The sequence below is a fragment of the Meleagris gallopavo genome, chromosome 21, assembly GCF_905368555.1.
Source record: "Meleagris gallopavo chromosome 21, MGAL_WU_HG_1.1, whole genome shotgun sequence".
In the NCBI taxonomy this organism is placed as follows: Eukaryota; Metazoa; Chordata; class Aves; order Galliformes; family Phasianidae; genus Meleagris; species Meleagris gallopavo.
In genome coordinates this window covers 3,390,580-3,406,267 of record NC_139424.1, presented here as the reverse complement: position 1 = coordinate 3,406,267, position 15,688 = coordinate 3,390,580, and the positions used below count along the sequence as shown (strand labels likewise).

The 15,688-nt window shown below is 49.0% G+C and overlaps 3 protein-coding genes across 4 annotated transcripts; 1 reads left to right on the top strand and 2 right to left on the bottom strand.

Moving 5' to 3' along the window:
* Positions 1-72: 72 nt before the first annotated feature.
* NUP88 (nucleoporin 88) lies at positions 73-9,154 on the bottom strand. 2 transcript variants are annotated; one of them, XM_085240954.1, is made up of 17 exons: positions 8,858-9,154; positions 8,607-8,776; positions 8,390-8,515; positions 8,175-8,261; positions 6,753-6,929; positions 6,255-6,438; positions 5,685-5,835; positions 4,938-5,036; positions 4,694-4,784; positions 3,681-3,782; positions 2,911-3,069; positions 2,362-2,487; positions 1,786-1,851; positions 1,623-1,703; positions 1,177-1,303; positions 690-808; positions 73-300 (listed from the first exon to the last, which is right to left on the bottom strand). In XM_085240954.1, the coding sequence occupies exons 1-17, from the start codon at positions 9,095-9,097 to the stop codon at positions 237-239; spliced, it is 2,169 nt and encodes a 722-aa protein (XP_085097080.1). In that variant the 5' UTR covers positions 9,098-9,154; the 3' UTR covers positions 73-236. The 2 variants fall into 2 exon arrangements, with proteins under 2 accessions (XP_085097080.1, XP_085097081.1); XM_085240955.1 differs by lacking the exon at positions 73-300 and having other exon boundaries at positions 721-860.
* A 9-nt stretch (positions 9,155-9,163) lies between these two features.
* Positions 9,164-11,626, top strand: RPAIN (RPA interacting protein). Its single transcript, XM_085240965.1, has 7 exons — positions 9,164-9,320; positions 9,453-9,623; positions 9,925-9,988; positions 10,482-10,596; positions 10,744-10,807; positions 10,902-11,036; positions 11,397-11,626. The coding sequence occupies exons 1-7, from the start codon at positions 9,243-9,245 to the stop codon at positions 11,424-11,426; spliced, it is 657 nt and encodes a 218-aa protein (XP_085097091.1). The 5' UTR covers positions 9,164-9,242; the 3' UTR covers positions 11,427-11,626.
* Positions 11,627-12,410: 784 nt separating this feature from the next.
* Positions 12,411-15,529, bottom strand: C1QBP (complement C1q binding protein). The gene is given in 8 exon segments (XM_085240964.1): positions 12,411-12,821; positions 13,792-13,914; positions 14,535-14,605; positions 14,608-14,629; positions 14,873-14,963; positions 15,048-15,198; positions 15,288-15,438; positions 15,440-15,529. Coding segments are annotated over 8 exon segments (834 nt in total). The 5' UTR covers positions 15,515-15,529; the 3' UTR covers positions 12,411-12,671.
* Between the last annotated feature and the right edge of the window lie 159 nt (positions 15,530-15,688).

Genomic DNA, 15,688 nt, shown 5'->3' with positions numbered 1-15,688 from the left:
CTATCCTACTTCAGGTTTGAAATAGCCTGCTGCACTGTGTCCTGTCAGAAGAAATGCAAAGACCACAGCATGTGAGGAGTCTTATCAAAAGTATTTTAATTCATAACTGATCTTTACAAAATAATAAAGAAAAGGCATATTGTTCAGTGTATGAATGTTGACTAGATAAGGAGAATTACTAGGGAATAATGAAAACTTATCCAGCCTTTTATTGTAGGTTTATTCTCTTGGAGATGTTAGAAGTTCACATGGCCTCTGATGTCATTGATCTGCTTTACCATTTCTCTTATGCGTTCTCCCCTTCAAGAAAAATAAATTCAAATCAAAAAGCTGCAAGTCATTTTTGTTTGGTGACAGTCAATAAGAAAAACAATTCATATGACAGAAGCAGAGAATGAGAATATTGTTTTAAGTGATTCTGTTAATTACAGACTTCATACAGACTGCCAAAAGATCCTCTGGCGAAAAGGAGACCTGAAAGCAGCTTCAGTAGTAGTAGTAGCATAGTATGATCAGTGCTACTCTAACAAGCTGGTACATTCTATGCTTTAGACCATCTCTACAAGTTCCAGGTGGTGCATCAGTCAACCACGTGATGCAGAGGTAATATTTACTCTAAAAACTTGGAAAGGATAACTCATGTACATGCCGCGCTCAAACTCTACAGGAGGATCCAAGCTTGAACTTACTCTTCTTTCAGAACGGTTTGGATGCACTTGCTCTGGTAGGCACTGAGGGTGATGCTGGGTTTTCGTGGGCTGACGCCCTTTTCCATCTTTTTCTGCTGGTATTCCTTCTTCATTTTAACCTAGAAGTCACACACAGAAGGAAGGAGTCCCAGTCTGTGTTGGTGCTGCCCACTAGAGGGAAAGCATATTATAGCTACAACCACAATGAATTGACTCTGATTGGGATAAAATCAGCAAGCTTTTGCACTGTTCCACAGAAAGAAGAAAACACTAGCACAGGGAGCTAAGAAGGCATGGAGACTTCCTTAGCTTTGCACTGGGTTGCAGAGGTTCTACCTAGATTCATAATGAGGTTCAGAATTTATTGCAGCCCACTGTTGCTAATTCAACAGAGCAGCTTCGTGCCAGTGTGGAAGGACTGTATTCCAACTCAGTGTTACCATTTAATGAGTGTTATCAGCAACCGACCAGCCACATTTCATCTCACCTGTCTGATTGCATTGCTCAAGTGCTGCAGCTGGTCATGGATTGTCTGCAGTTCTTTCTTCATATCTCTTTCACTGTCTGATATAACAGGAAGCTGAGATTGGAAACTACGAAGCACTTTCTTCATCCTTCATGTGCAAGAAAAGAGATATTGCTGAATTAACTTACGTTCTAGACTAGTTATGCTCAGACAACAAGAGTTTTGCACATAACTGTGAAACATCTTTTGTCATTTAGCTTAAGTCTTAGGGGCTCAGGTCTCAACTTCCCTCACAGCAAGTGAACTCAGTACTGAATCTCATCTCTGAGCTGCAAAAAAAGAATTCCAGAAAGCCAGTCTTCCAAGCAACCAGCACAGTACTGTCTGCTTATTCTTTTTCTACCATCTTGGCACACATATGTGACAGCAAGCAATCTGTGATGAAACAGAAGGCAGTCTGCACTCACCTGTTCATAATATCTTCTTGCTTCTCTTTGGCTTCCTCATACTTGTCAGCCAACCGTTCAGCCATTTCTCGCAAGCTTTTCCTTTAATGCAATTGAGAAGTGTTTATTTATAGTTACATCTCTACTGATTTTAACTTGATAAATGCAGACAGATTATACTCACTTTTCCTCTCGACAGTAATTAAGGTCTTCCAGTTGTTTCTTCTTCTGTCCCCACAGCAACTTCACTCTTAAAAATAGACACAAAAAATTCAACCACCCCCAACAACAGTCCAGCTGAGTCAGTATTTAGGCCACACAGCAAATATCACAGAAGGCACCAAGATATGGGCAGCTGAGAACACTTCCTTTTTGGCCTAATTTTATAACATAAATCAACCACTCCAGTCAAAACAAGTAGAGACTTATATAATGCAGTATTTCGTTTTAGCAGCTTTGTCAGAATTATTGCTGAGGTCAAAGGAGTTCCAAAGGATTTCCTGCCACACCCAAGCACAGGCAGACCAACAAGCAGACTCGCACCAGAAAAGAAGCATTTTTACTTTAGTGCTTCCTTGGTCACTCAGTCTTCATTTCTGGTAATCCAGAAATTGAAGTCTTACACGCACTGAACTCACAGAATACATTTTACTCAGTTACATGAGTTACTCCAGCAGGGGAGGTTTAATGCTGGGTTCTCAGTAACACTGTTCCACAGGGACAGCGTGCAGCACTTAACTTACAAAGGTTTGTTTCTTACCTTTGCTGAATTTCCTCTTTTGCCAGATCCTGTTTCAGTATATATTCCTCTCTGAACACTTGCGTGGCTCTGCTAAGAAGCTGAAGGCATTCTTCAGGGGGAGGAGCAGCATCTTTATCAGCAGATCTGAATAAACAGGAGACAAGTTTTTGCAATCCTACTTTTCCCTCCTTGCAAAGGCTGTCACTTAAAGCATTTATGGTGAGAGCTCCAAGGCCTCGGATACAAAAATGGGGGGCTACAACTAAATCTCTTTGCAATAATACAGTTTTCCTAATGAGAAAATCCCAAGATGTTTTAAAACACTCAAAACCCAATGAGATAAGGCCTGAGCAGCCTAGTCTAGCACTGAGGTTAGCATCACATTGAGCAGAAACCAGGACAAACAGCTTTCGTGGATTCCATCCAAAGGCACAAGTCTGCTGCAGAAACTGCATGCCTGTAAGTGCTCTTTCCAAGCTGCTGTGTTGTTCAGACAGGAGTCAGTGAACATGTGGCATTCCTAAAGAGTTCCCTCTTCTGCTCCCTTAGGAAAAAGTTTGTACCTACTTTAGGAGCAAGGGGTTGGCAGAATTACGCCGCAGGATGCTTTGGATGTGCTTCTCAAATGAATGCTGTGATTCAGCCAGGACACGGAGAGGAGAAGTAGCATCATCTTTGTCTTCTTTGGTGCATAGTAGAGAAGGAGATGCAGGATGGACTGCAGTTCTGCCAAAGAACATCAAGAGCACTTTAAAACCTTAAACTACAACTGAGTTTAAACAGTAGTTAAAACAAGAAACTCATCCACTGTGGAATTCACACATTACAGCAGTAAGTTAAAAGATGAAATATTCAGTTGTATGGTAAATGGAGCTCTAGGCAGGGCTGGTGGAGCTCAAAAATCCCCCTCTTTGGCCATAGCTAAAAAGGGAAAAGAATCTCAAGTATCCTCTTATTTGAAAGCCAGTTCAGTAACAAGGCAAGCAAGCTCTCCAATAGCAGCATGTCCCAATCTCTCTTCAGTTTCTGCTATGCAGATTCCTTGTTATAAAAGTGAACAAAATGCCAACAACGATGTCAGAAATCAATTGATGTAAAGCTTGTCCTAACCCTCAGTGAAAGTGATACAGATTGGTTGTATCCCCTCAGAGCACCTTTTCAGTATTAAATAATTACTCTCTGAAGGCTTAAGTGGTCTGCCAAGGAGCATTCAGTAGGCAAACTTCAGTGCATGCTATGAGAGATGAAGAAATTTAGGGTGAAAGAATCAAATAAGAAATCCTGACATCCTTTTTGTAAAGCAGTCATGGACTTCAGTCCAATTACAAACCACGTACAGGAGTGGCCTTGTGATGCACTCATAGGTATTTGTGATGCAGATCATTGTGGGTCCCAGCACATCAGATACTATCCAAAATCCTCTAACTGGAGCGGATTGCCTGAAGGAAGAAAACAGAAGAATCATCCATTCAAAAAACCACACTTTCTTCCTGAAAGTTGTGCAAATTCTTTGGGAAAAGCACTATTCACAGCAATCAGCTTAGGCAGACATGGGTCACAAAGCTAAGAACCACTGCCCAGAAGGAGTCCTGCAAAACAGTTTGTCATGGAATCTGATAATCAAATGTACCAAGCAAACCCATCCATCCTAAGGGAGGGAGCACCCATAAGCTTGCCTGTGAATCAGAAGCAGAAGTCTGCTAAGACCCAGAAACATTCTTCCCCCTCCTACCACAGTCCCACAGGTTCATTACTACTCACACCACTGGCTATTTGTCACCCATTCTGACTTCAGGAGCCCTTTTGACTAGATGACTCATCTGACTTGTGTTTGGAACACAAGTAATGATTATTTCTTGCATTTAATTATGTTTAATACAGAGCACTCAACAGAAGTGATTAGGCCTTATTGAAGCAAGAAGATGCAATAGACACAGATAACACACAGCCTATGCCTGCAGTGCCTCCTGACCCTGAGTGAGGTACCTTCAGAGCTCAAAAAACGAGAAGATCTCTCAAGGCACAGCCTGGTCTTAACACAGGGATAAAAGAGCACATCAAGGATCAGGATTATTAGATGAAGCAAGCCCCAGAACTGCAGTGGGATAGGTAAACAGAAGTGGAATTTCTTCTATTTTGACAGGTAATTCTAACACTCATAGGGAATTTAGCTTATACATGCTGCTATACATTAAGAATCTTAATTTGCAAATTATCTATTTTACTTGAATCCTATTAAGTTGATTTTATTATCTTTAATAGCAAGAATGCAGTGGAAGAGGGCAAATCATAGATGCTTTCCCAGAATAACACACTGATTTGGAAGCAGCAGAAAGGTTTTGCTTTTTACCTGCATGGCAATGGCTTTGTACAAAGAATATGTTCAACAAAGCACTTCTGCTCTGCACGCAGCTCTTGTAAACCATCTTTGTCTTCTTCATCTGCAAAGAAGAGTGCTGGTGGAATGCACAACATCCACCTTGCAGGGCAAGGCGTTCTCAGTACTCCCCAAATATTCCCCTGCTTGTTGCTAAGAAAACATTGGTGTTCAGGCATCAACCGTTTCCCTCTACACACAACAGTCTCAGCCTCACCTGAGTCAAGGAACTTCTGCAGTTTGCTGATCCATGTCAACCCCACGCTGTGAACACCCGCTTCATGTGTGCAGTGGTATCTAGTAGGGCATTTGGGATCTGAAATTTAAACAGCAGAGTATAAAGCACTGCAGAGAAAAACATTCTGCAAACCTGCACACTGTTGAATGTGTGTATTGGCCTTCTGTCCAACTCGTTGCAGCAGTGCCTATTCAAAGTCTGAGCTGCATGCATTAGCCACAGAATTAGAATGCTGCATGTAAATCAAATACATTTGCAGCATCTGCTTATACACTCTTCACAAATTAATTAGAATTAGTTGCATTATACAATATCTGTCTCTATCCATCAGGCTTCAAAGGAAGATCAGCTAGTGCCAGCAGACCAGCTTTCAGACCAGCTTCCTTGTCCTTCCCATCCTCCTGCCCTACAACAGCTTACAGGCTAATAAACAGGCACCAACACTTCTCAGCATCACCACCCACAGCTGTACCACTTTCCTTATATGCATAGATTACCACAGCTGCAACAACTTCTGCTTTCTAACCCACAGCTGAGAGTTTTCTATTACATACGTGCCCCCCGTCTCTAAATAGTCTGTGACAATTCCCCTTTGACTATGCACATTTTCCACAGCTGTAAGACATCAAGCAAATGCTTATCCTGTTTGAGATGACAATAATTTTTAAATAACCTGATCCTAATTCAAGCAAGTAAAAGACAACAACTTGAGCTACACAACCCTACCTCGATGCAGTTTGATTGGGCAAGAGAAATCAGACTCCAAAGGCTCTTCCTCATCTCCTGATGCCAATTTCAGTGCAAGTTCCAGCTCAACACATTCAAACACGTACAGGGAAGGAACAAGATCAGATCTTGGGTCCCACGATTTTTCTGACTGTAAAGAGCATTGAATTCTTTGATAAGACATCATTTAAATAGAAAAAAAAGTGTAAATAACACTGAGTCACATAATATAGGTAGGCAAGTGTATTAATTGTTGGAGAAATTCATTAAAGTCCCCTTATTTTTTTTCATTTAAGAAGCTCTGTAACACATGGTTTCTTCAGAACATCCTCTTTAAAATAGTTCATGGTAAGACTGAAATGGCTGCACCTGCAGGAAACACACAGCTGACCTTTACAGCAAAAGCACAGGAGGATCACAGGCACTGGCTGGAACAGGAGGACTCACTGCCTCATTATAGAAGAATGCAGCTTTGGCACTTGCATTCCCATCGAGGCATTCTGCCATCTTGAAGGCAGGAACTTTCACAGAAGAAAGAAAAACATTCACATAAGTAACAAGACGACATACCTGCTCCTCATCCTCTTCTGCATCCAGCACCACACAGTGATAAAGCACGCCCGATTCAGTGGCAATCACCAGGATATTTGGAATACAAGGCAGGCACAGGACAGCACAGGCATCGTAGCCATAATTGTCTTCTGCAGCAGGGTGCATGGGCAAAGGGCCAAGCAGCTTGCCAAGATTTCCAGCACTGGAATAGAGGGGATGCATTCACAACACAAAGTGTAGGAGCAGAGTTCCCATGGCCGCCTGCAGGAGTTTACTGAATGATAACTAGAGAATGAGGGCGATTAAAAAATAGACAACTAAAACAACAAACACAATAGTTTGGAGTTAACATGTTATTCTTGCATTTAAGTCTACTAGCACCACCACAAAGAGATAAAACAAATTGTAACACAAACCAGCTCAGCATCCATTACAGAATCCCAGCGAGGTGAAGAGATAGCTCTGGAACCAAACATACAAAGACTCTATGAAACTTGAGGGTGAATGCAAGCCTACCTCTGCAGCAGGTTGATATAGGTGAGGAATGTCTCTCCATTTTCATATAAAATGTAAAGTGGAAAAGCCAGCACTTCTTCACTGCCTCGCTGCCCAAGAATGCTCACTGGGACGGGCACCAGCGGGCCGAAGTCAAACGCCACTGCGGTCTCTCCCAGAGATGCTGTGTAGGCTCTCCTAGAGATAAGCAGGAACAAAACCGAGTCAGCAGTGACTGTGAGAACAGAAGCATTTACTGAGGTCCATCTGTACGTCAAGTTACACCTGCCCATCAGACCTTTGGCACACGCTACTTTCAGCAACAGAAGCTTGCAGGGAATATCCTCCCTCCAGGGCTTCGTTTCTGAAGTGCCCGGCAGCCAGCCCAGCTCACAGGGTAAGGAGGAGGGCAGTGGGATCTCCTGTGCAGTACAGCAGTCTGTGACTCACTGGTAGAGACCCTCAAGTTTCTCCTTTCGAATCAGGCCAAGGAGGAAATAAAAAGATAATCTATTTCCCTGCACTCCCCGCTCAAAAATGGCCTTCTTAAACCTTCTCAAGGATAACATGCGTTGTTCAAATGACTGTTCTGAAGAACACCAGGCCGTGCAGTCTGTTCCCTCCTTTTAGAAAGGTTAGGGAAAAAACAGAACCACTAGTGTGCCACGAAGCAGCCCTGTGAGAGCAGTAAGTCATGAATAAATCTCTTTGCATTTTCACACAAATGGGTTGGAAGGGACCTCAAGGATCATGAATCTCCAACCCCTCTACCACTTGCAGGGCCACCAACCTCCACATTTAATACTAGACCAGGCTGCCCAGGGCCCCATTCAACTTGGCCTTGAACACCTCCAGGGATGGATGGGGCATCCACAGCCTCTCTGGGCAGCTGTTCCAGCTCCTCACCACTCTCATAGTAAAGAGCATCCCCGACATCCAACCTAAATCTTCCCTCCCTCAACTTAAAACCATTTCCCCTTGTCCTGCTGTTATCTAGCATTTCCAAGAGTTGATTCTCCGCCTGTTTATAGGCTCCCTTTAGGTACTGAAAGGCTGCCATGAGGTCACCTCTCAGCCCTCTCTTCTCCAGGCTGAACGAGCCCAGCTCCCTCAGCCTGTCTTCATAGGGGAGGTGCTCCAGCCCCCTGATCATCTCTGTGGCTCTGCTCTGGACCCTGTCCAGCAGCTCCCTGTCTTTCTTGTACTGGGGGCTCCAGACCTGGACACAGTACTGCAGATGGGGCCTCACAAAAGCAGAGTAAAGAGGGACAACCACCTCCCTGTCCCTGCTGTCAGCCCTCTTCTGATGGAGCCCAGGATACCATTTGCTTTCCGAGCTGCAACAAATTTTCAGGGAATTTTCAGGGGGATCTATCACTAGAGACAGGACTGAGAACACAGAACTTGTCTTGCTGAGAGCATTTCAAAAGGAGCCTCACAAACCCTTTGTTGATGATCAGAGTCTCCTCCTCAGCATCTGAGAGCGCGATCACCTTGATGGGCGTCTGGGGCACCTTCAGGCTGTAGATCCTGGAGAGAAGAAGCAGCAGTGATGGTCATCAGCTGCCGCCCATCTGCGATTCCTCTCACCCTGCTGTGTGCAGCGGTTGTTGTAAGGGACACACACGCAGAAAACGCGAGGCGCAAAAAGGCTTTACCTGATGGTGTTATCCGAAGTCAGCAGCACGATGTGGGGCTCCAGGGTCTCGCAGGGGTACCAGGCCGCGTGCTTCAGGGTGAGGGACGGGGAACTGGTGAAGAACCGTTCTGCGACCGGGATGGTGCTGGAACAGAGCGGAGACGGCCGCTGTGACCGCACGGACGGAGCGGCTTCCGAAGGGACGGGGGGAGGGGGGGGCGGAGCTCGGCTCCCACCTGCAGTTCACCGCGGCCTTCCCGCCCTCGAACTCGGAGTTTTTGCCCCAGCGTTTGGGCAGCTCCACGGCCGAGAGCCCTTTGGTGCCGATCAGCGCCACGTGGCGCCGCGCGGGGCTGAGCAGCGTCTGATACACCTCGAAGAGCGGCGGGTTGATGCACAGCAGCGTCTGCCGGGACAGGCGGGGCGGGGCCGGGGCTCAGATCGCCGTCCGTCCCGCGGAGCCCCGCGGCGGCCCCGCGCCGCTCACCTGGTAGCGGCCCAGCTCCGGCTCGGCGCCGCTCAGACGGCGGAGGTCGATGTCGAGCAGCGCGCCGCGCTCGCCGTCCCACAGCAGCAGGTCTCCGTCCAGGCCCAGCAGCAGGCTGCGGATCAGCGGGGAGCGCGGGGCGGCGGCGGTGGCGGCGCCGCTCTCGCGGAGGCGGCTGAAGGCGGCGTGCTGCGGCAGGGCCGCCCGCCACCGCTCCGCCGGGCCCCACTCGGCCGCCATCGCCGCCCGCGACCGCCGCGACCCGGCGGCCAATCGGCGGCGCCGAGCGGCGCGACGTCACACCGACCGCCGCCCCCCGCGCGCTCCCGTCGGAACTACGTTTCCCGGCGCGCCCCGGGCCGCGGTCACGTGACGGCGGCGGGCGATGGAGGCGCCGCTCGGCGGGCACCGGGCGCTGTACAAGAGCCCCGCCGCACCGCCATGGAAGGAGACGTACCGGCGGGTGAGCGGGGCGAGGCCCCAACCGCACCTCCCCGGCCCCGCTTCCCCTCGGCCGAGCTCTCTCCGCGCTCCTTCGCCCCGAGGCGCGGGATGAGAGCTCCCGGCCCTGACGCGGCGCCGCCGCTCCCCGCAGCGCTGCCTGGAGCGCCTGAGGAGCAGCCGGGAGCGGCTGCTGCACCGCTACCGCCGGGCCGGGCCGGGCCTCGGCGCGCTGCTGGTGCCGGAGGTGATGGAGCGGGAGTGGCGGAGCCTGCAGGCCGAGCGCGGCGCGCCGGGGGATCGCGGGCAGCGCGCGCTGCGGCAGGTCGGTATGGGAGCGGGCGCGGCTCGGGGGAAGCGCCGGGGCTCGGGACGGGGATCGGCTCCGCTCCGTCGCCGTTCTTCAGCCGCGCTTTGGAGCGGCGCCGTCCCCGAACCGGGCAAACCGCGAGCAATTAAAGGCCGCTCCTCGGCCGGGTGCGAGCCGTGCCGCTGCCGGCCGCGCGGCTTTCGCGGCGCTGCAGCTCTGTGTTACCGAGCAGAACGGTGAGCTTTGGGATCTCCCGTCCCGGCGGCAGCTCGGCCAGGTGAGCACGCGGCCGCAACCGCAGCGCTGTGCCTTTCAGATGCCCGAGGATCCGGACGAGCTGGCGGTGCTGGATGAAATCCAGCAGGAGCTGATCCTGCAAGGTAATTTCTCAGTGTGTTTCCTGTCTCCTCTCGGAGCTGTGCTGTTACTTGCTGGCCTCATCCTGCTGAGGGTGCGATACAAACCACGCGACGTAGAGGAAACAACCGCTGTCTCCGCAGCCTCTCTGATGCACTGAAAGCATTCTGAGAGCACCACGAGTTTGAGTGGTATCTGAAGCTCTATGAGGAGCTACGCGAGGCAGCGCTGCTTGGAAGCTGCAGGAGCCCACATAAATAAACTCAGAACACTTCTGAATTGTTGGCTGGAAAGTGTTACAGCCACCCCCTGAGATTGCGTGAAGGCTGTAGGAAAAAGTGGATTAATAGCAATGACTTTCATGAGCACAGAAATCTGATTCAAAGTAAAAAGCTCAGCAGTCAGGGACCCACAGCAGCTCCACGTGTGCTTTAGCCTTGCCTGAAGTTGATAACAGATGTCTGAGTTGTTTTGTTGTTCTGTTTGCTTTTTGTTGTCTTTTTTTCTTTCCTCCAGAACAACTGGTTATAGAAGAATATGAGCGAAGTCTGCAGTTTGATGAAGAATGTCTCAATGCAATCCTTGATGGCTTGGATGCCAGCAACAAAATCATCTGCCCAGTGTGCAGAAAGTAAGAAAGCCCTCAGCACTGCGATGAGATCCTCCACACTGCAGTTTGGGTTTGGAAAGAGGCAAAACAGCAGGCAAACAAAGGCAGTGGATTTCAACAAGATGGAAAAAGAGTGTTGTGAAGATGCTCACTGTGCGTCTTTTTTAGGTACCATCTGACTGTGAGGAGCCATTCAGTTTTTTGCCAGTGTGGATTGGATGTCCCTGCCCAGGTGAGCTGTGCTGTGAGTGATGCATGGTGATGTCTGTGGCTGAAAGCTGCCTCTTATGAGTAAGATTTCTTCTTAACCCTCTTTTTTCCCCCAGGATATGACGGAAGAGAAGCTTCGGTCACTTCTAGAAAACACTATAACAGAGCACAGTCACAGGTGCCTTCACAATCCCGAGTTCACAGTTGCCAGTGGAATGGAGGAGGAAGCCAGTCTCCTCATGACCTGTCTGGTGAGTCAGATGTCAGATTCCTGCTTGGATCCACCTCTCAGTTACATGAACAGAAGCCACTGATCCCAGGGGTTTGCGTTACTGCCTCTCCACGTGCCTTTTTGGAAGTGGTTTTAGTTTTGACCACCAGTAACAAAACAGCTGAATCACACTGTACTGTCCCTGCTGGGTTATGGGATCTTTCAAAGTTCCTTCTGGCTCAAGCTGGTAAAACATGTGAACCTACTTGTGTGCACACAGTGTTCGAGTGTTTGCACGCTGGGAAGAGTTAGGAGCAGAGCATTTCAATCTTAAATGTGAATATTCATCTTTTATGTGTTACTGCAGCTTGTCAGTTCAACTTAACCTTACCTTTTTAAGGTCTGTGACTTCTGGATGATTCTCTTGTAAGTTGCTTCAGCTGCTGCTTTTTCGGTGACTTCAAGACTAGAACTCAACCTAGAGCTGCTACTGTCTTCTAGTGTGTATATATATATTCGTGTCTGCTGTGTCAGAAATACTTCAAGGCAGTGCTACTGCCTTAACCTGCACTTTTGATGGCACAGTCCATGTTTTTATAATAAATATTTCATCCTTCATATCTTCAACAATGTATCACTGATTTCACAGCTTGCATTGGAGTTTGTATTTAGCTTCTGGTCCATGACAGTGTTTTTAATCTATCATTCTGTTCTAAAAACAGGTGCCTCCTTAGGATCTTATCCACTACACTCAGGACTAGTAACAAGTATTGAATCAATAGGTACCAAGTAATCATGAAGTATTCTGCCTCTTCTCGTTGTTCTGCCCTTGTGTGCCTTCAAGCTGAAGTACGAGGCAGCTCTTTAATGCACGGCCACATGGTGTGCAGTTCCCAAACACAGCAGGAGCACCTTCTGCTCTGCCACTGGGACTTACTCAGACCTTGAGGCAACACACAGAGACAGCAGTTTGATAGAAGCCCACAGCTGCTGTCCTGCAATGCTTCTGACATTCAGCATCCACAGAACTTGAATCATCCTGCAAGGACAGTGCTCCAATTTCTCTGCAGTATTTTTCTAAGGCAGATACATTAATACTTACAGATATGGAAGCACCTTTCTGTTTAAAACAACTGAGTCAGGCAACCATGATTTCAGTCATACCCCTGGTACCACTACGCCTTGCCACAGAAATGCAATCACATAAATCTGCATCACCTAGCTAGCAAAATTCCTCCTACAGCCACAGTGATGCTGATAGGAAGGCAATTTAAGTATCTGAAGGAGCTAGAACAGCTCTGGAGAAAACTCTGGGCTAACACAGACCAGATGCATTAACTTCTCAGGACACACACTAATATTGCTTTTTATGGCAACTGATCAGAATGAAGAAAAACCACTATTTTACAGGGAGTTGTTGAACAGATTTTATTTTTCACATTCATTCCCAACGGTACAAAATCCAGCAGGGAGGTCCAGACTTTTGAGAACTTGATCTGGGCTGCAACGTAACATAAATACAAATCCCAAAATACAAGTGAGACTCCTCACTCTCCCATGATGCTCGCTTCCAAATTCAGTTACTTACTCTCTGTCTCTGTTGTGAAGGTACACTGTGATATTGCTGGCTGGAGCACTGCTGTGTAATGCCCACACTGAACACTGGTTTCCTACCCTACTGACATTTGACAAAGCTTTTAAGGTCTTCAAGGAATTTAATGTACTCTTGGTGCTCCAGTGCAGTGCTGAGCTCAATTAACTCATCAGCAAATGTGTTATCCACTCCTCGATCAGCCAGGAAATCCATTAAGTGGTCATATAGAGCCTGCAAGCAAGGAACAGAAAACAGCCTTAGCAGAGCACAGCTGGGGATGTCCTGCTTCTGAAATGTCTGATTGTAGCTGGCATCACTGTTTCCCATACAATCAGGCTAAGCTGTGTCCTGGGGCTGATAAAAGGGACAACAGGAGCCCACACACACTGAGCTCTGCCTCTCCCCTCTGTGTAATGCCATGGGGTCATGGGGGCACGCTGTGTTGGCAGCATCTGGAAAAGGGAGTAGCTGGTGTAGTTCTCTGAGAGACTCAATCTTTCACTATCTGCACACCTACTGCAAATCTTACTTAACTACTGCAACATTTATGCTTGTGGGCTCCCCCCCTTGCTTCTCACAGGAACAGATTTGGTACTACTGCTTAGTGCAGTATGCCAATACCTGTCATATTGCCTCCCACAAGTAACAGTAAACAAATGCTTCATTTTGGACTTCTGGAATAGGAGTAAAACATAAATCTTACAAATCTGAATTAGAAGCAGCAGCGTGGGATATTCTAAAACACACTAAGCAGTATAATATCAATGCTTTCCAAAGAGAGAGGCACCCCGGGAGCAAAGTTTTAATCACACAATGCGTGGTCCCCAACTAAGAATGAACCTTTTGCAAGTCTGGCACTGAGAATACATGAGTGGATGCCAAGTTCTGGGATGTCAGTTTTTGGTGTCACCACTACAAAAACATAACTGGAAAACTTAGAAAAGAAAGATACTTGCATATGCTATCTGATAAGCAACAGTGCTTAAAAAGAACAGAAATTAAAATATATTTGGCCAGGTGTCAAAGCATCTCTGCAGCATAATACAGCTGCTTATAAAACCTGGCATTGCTTTCAGAGTGTCTGTCCATCCCGGCTGAAACACAGAGGACAGGATCCATGCTAACTGAGGAGTAAGTGGAGAGCCAGGCAAGAGAAGCTGAAATGCCCTGTGCAGCCCACAGCTGTGCCAGCAGCACTTACCCAGTCGAGGGAATCTGTATTGAGGGTGTAGTTGGTGTCCTTCCAATCTGATTCTCCAGTTGGCTGAAAGCTGACCTCCCTAATAGTGAAAATGTCACTTTCTTCCTCTCCCTCGTGGCCAACCTGAAATAGGAAATGAGACACAAGACATATTAGCTCTAATTACAGGGCACCATCAGCTGTTTCATCCCAAAGCTGGGAATACAATGCTGCAGGCAAAACCTCAGGTACTTAACCGGTACTTAAAGCTGCTCTTCACCCCTCCTAGCACTGCCTGCAGACAGCAGTCATCTGTTACAGTTTGCAAAATAAACCACACAGATCAGTCTGAAGCTCTCAATTCTGTGTTCTCCCTCCTTTGTTTGTTTGGCTTTTAAATAAAGAAATCTCTGCCTCACTTTGCATGCCTCATAGCAGTGAGATTTGCAAGCTAGTGCTGCACTGCATTAAATCTGTTGTGTTTGGGCCATTCTTATGTTTGCCCCATCTCAGTTTGCCATGCTGGTCACACTGCTGTGCCTCTCTCCCTCCCCTAACACCACTCAATGAGCTGACCAGAAAGCCAGGTCAGGACACGAGCAGAAAGGAACACGTCCCATCAGTTTCCTTACAAAGATAAAGCCTCTGTGTTAGCAGAAAAGAAAAAGGAGACTGCGTTTTCTGCAGACTCATAAAACTACGGGACTGTGAGCAGCAGTGGCACAGTTACACCGCAGCAGAAAGCAGGAAAAACCACAGCTCACCTCATCCTCGGGGTAATGGCAATCAAGCACGAGGGTCTGCTTCGTATCGTCCTTAATGACTTCCACAACAAGTTCGGAGTCGATGTGATATCGGGCTGAAGGAGAGAAGCACCCATCAGTGCCGAGGGCTGAGCAGGAGCCAACGTAGCCACGAGGCACCTGCACTGGGTGCTGCTGGGGGCTGGGGAAGGGTACATGGGGTCCCCAGGGCCGCTCTCCCCTGGACCCAGCTGCCCCGCTGCCCTCCATGTGTTCCCAAGCCCAAAAACCGATTGAGAGAGAAAAACAAAGCGAAACCCTTTGGGGAATGCCCTCGCCCTGCTCTGCCCCGTGCCCACCTCCTCCTGCTCGTCAGGTTTCTGCTCCTCCGGTGCTTCGTCGTCCACCGCGGGCGGGATGCTGTTGTTGATGTTGAACGTAACCGTTATCCTACAAAGGACACGGGAGAGTTAAGGCCGCCAGCGTTCGGAAAGCACCGCCCGCATCGCTCACGTTTGGGACTTTGGCGCTCACTTCTCTCCGGCGATTTTGCGCACCAGCCGGGCCTCGGTGCCGTGCACCTCCAGCTCCCAGCCGCCGGACACTTTGGGCAGCGCTTTGTGCTTCTGGATCTTCCGCTCCTCCTTGATTTCATCCGTCAGGAACTGCGCGAACGCTTTGTCCCCTGCGGCGAGAGAAAAGAGCTGAGCACGGCGACCGCCCTCCCCCCAGCCAACCCCACGTGCCGCGCGGGCCCGCCGCTCCCCCGCTCACCCTCGGTGTGCAGCCCGCCGCAGCCGCAGGACACGCCGCCAGCAGAGCCCCGCCGCGGACGGAGCAGCGCCGCCCGCCACCCGCCGCCATCGCTCCGCTGCCAGAGAGAGCGCGCCAAGGGCGGCGGCTGCAGGAGGGCGCGGGGCGGGAGGAGACGAGAGCGGGCGGCGCGGGGGCAGCGCGGGGCGCAGCGCGGCGGCGGCGCGTAGGGCTCGTGCGAGCAGCATGGCGAGACGGGGAGAGGCCGCTGACTCGGAAGTGCTCCGGCCGCTTCCGGCGCTCCGCCCCTCGCGCTGCGGCGCGGGTTCGAGACCCACCCCCCCTGCATGACCTTGTGGGGGAGCCGAGAAGCTTCGAAAGGCGGAGGCGGGGGGAGGGAGGACGGTGAGAGGGCCGCACAC

Bases quoted from the DNA above. Each gene is read 5' to 3' on its own strand.
- NUP88 (XM_085240954.1), bottom strand. From the start codon at position 9,097: ATGGCGGCCGAGTGGGGCCCGGCGGAGCGGTGGCGGGCGGCCCTGCCG. The intron at 6,930-8,174 runs GTTTGTGAGGCT...GCTTATCTCTAG, and splicing joins ACTCTGATCATCAACAAAGG to GAGAGCCTACACAGCATCTC. The intron at 3,783-4,693 runs GTAAAAAGCAAA...TTCTTCCTTCAG, and splicing joins ACAAAGCCATTGCCATGCAG to GCAATCCGCTCCAGTTAGAG.
- RPAIN (XM_085240965.1), top strand. From the start codon at position 9,243: ATGGAGGCGCCGCTCGGCGGGCACCGGGCGCTGTACAAGAGCCCCGCC. The intron at 10,597-10,743 runs GTAAGAAAGCCC...CGTCTTTTTTAG, and splicing joins ATCTGCCCAGTGTGCAGAAA to GTACCATCTGACTGTGAGGA. The intron at 11,037-11,396 runs GTGAGTCAGATG...TACCTTTTTAAG, and splicing joins GTCTCCTCATGACCTGTCTG to GTCTGTGACTTCTGGATGAT.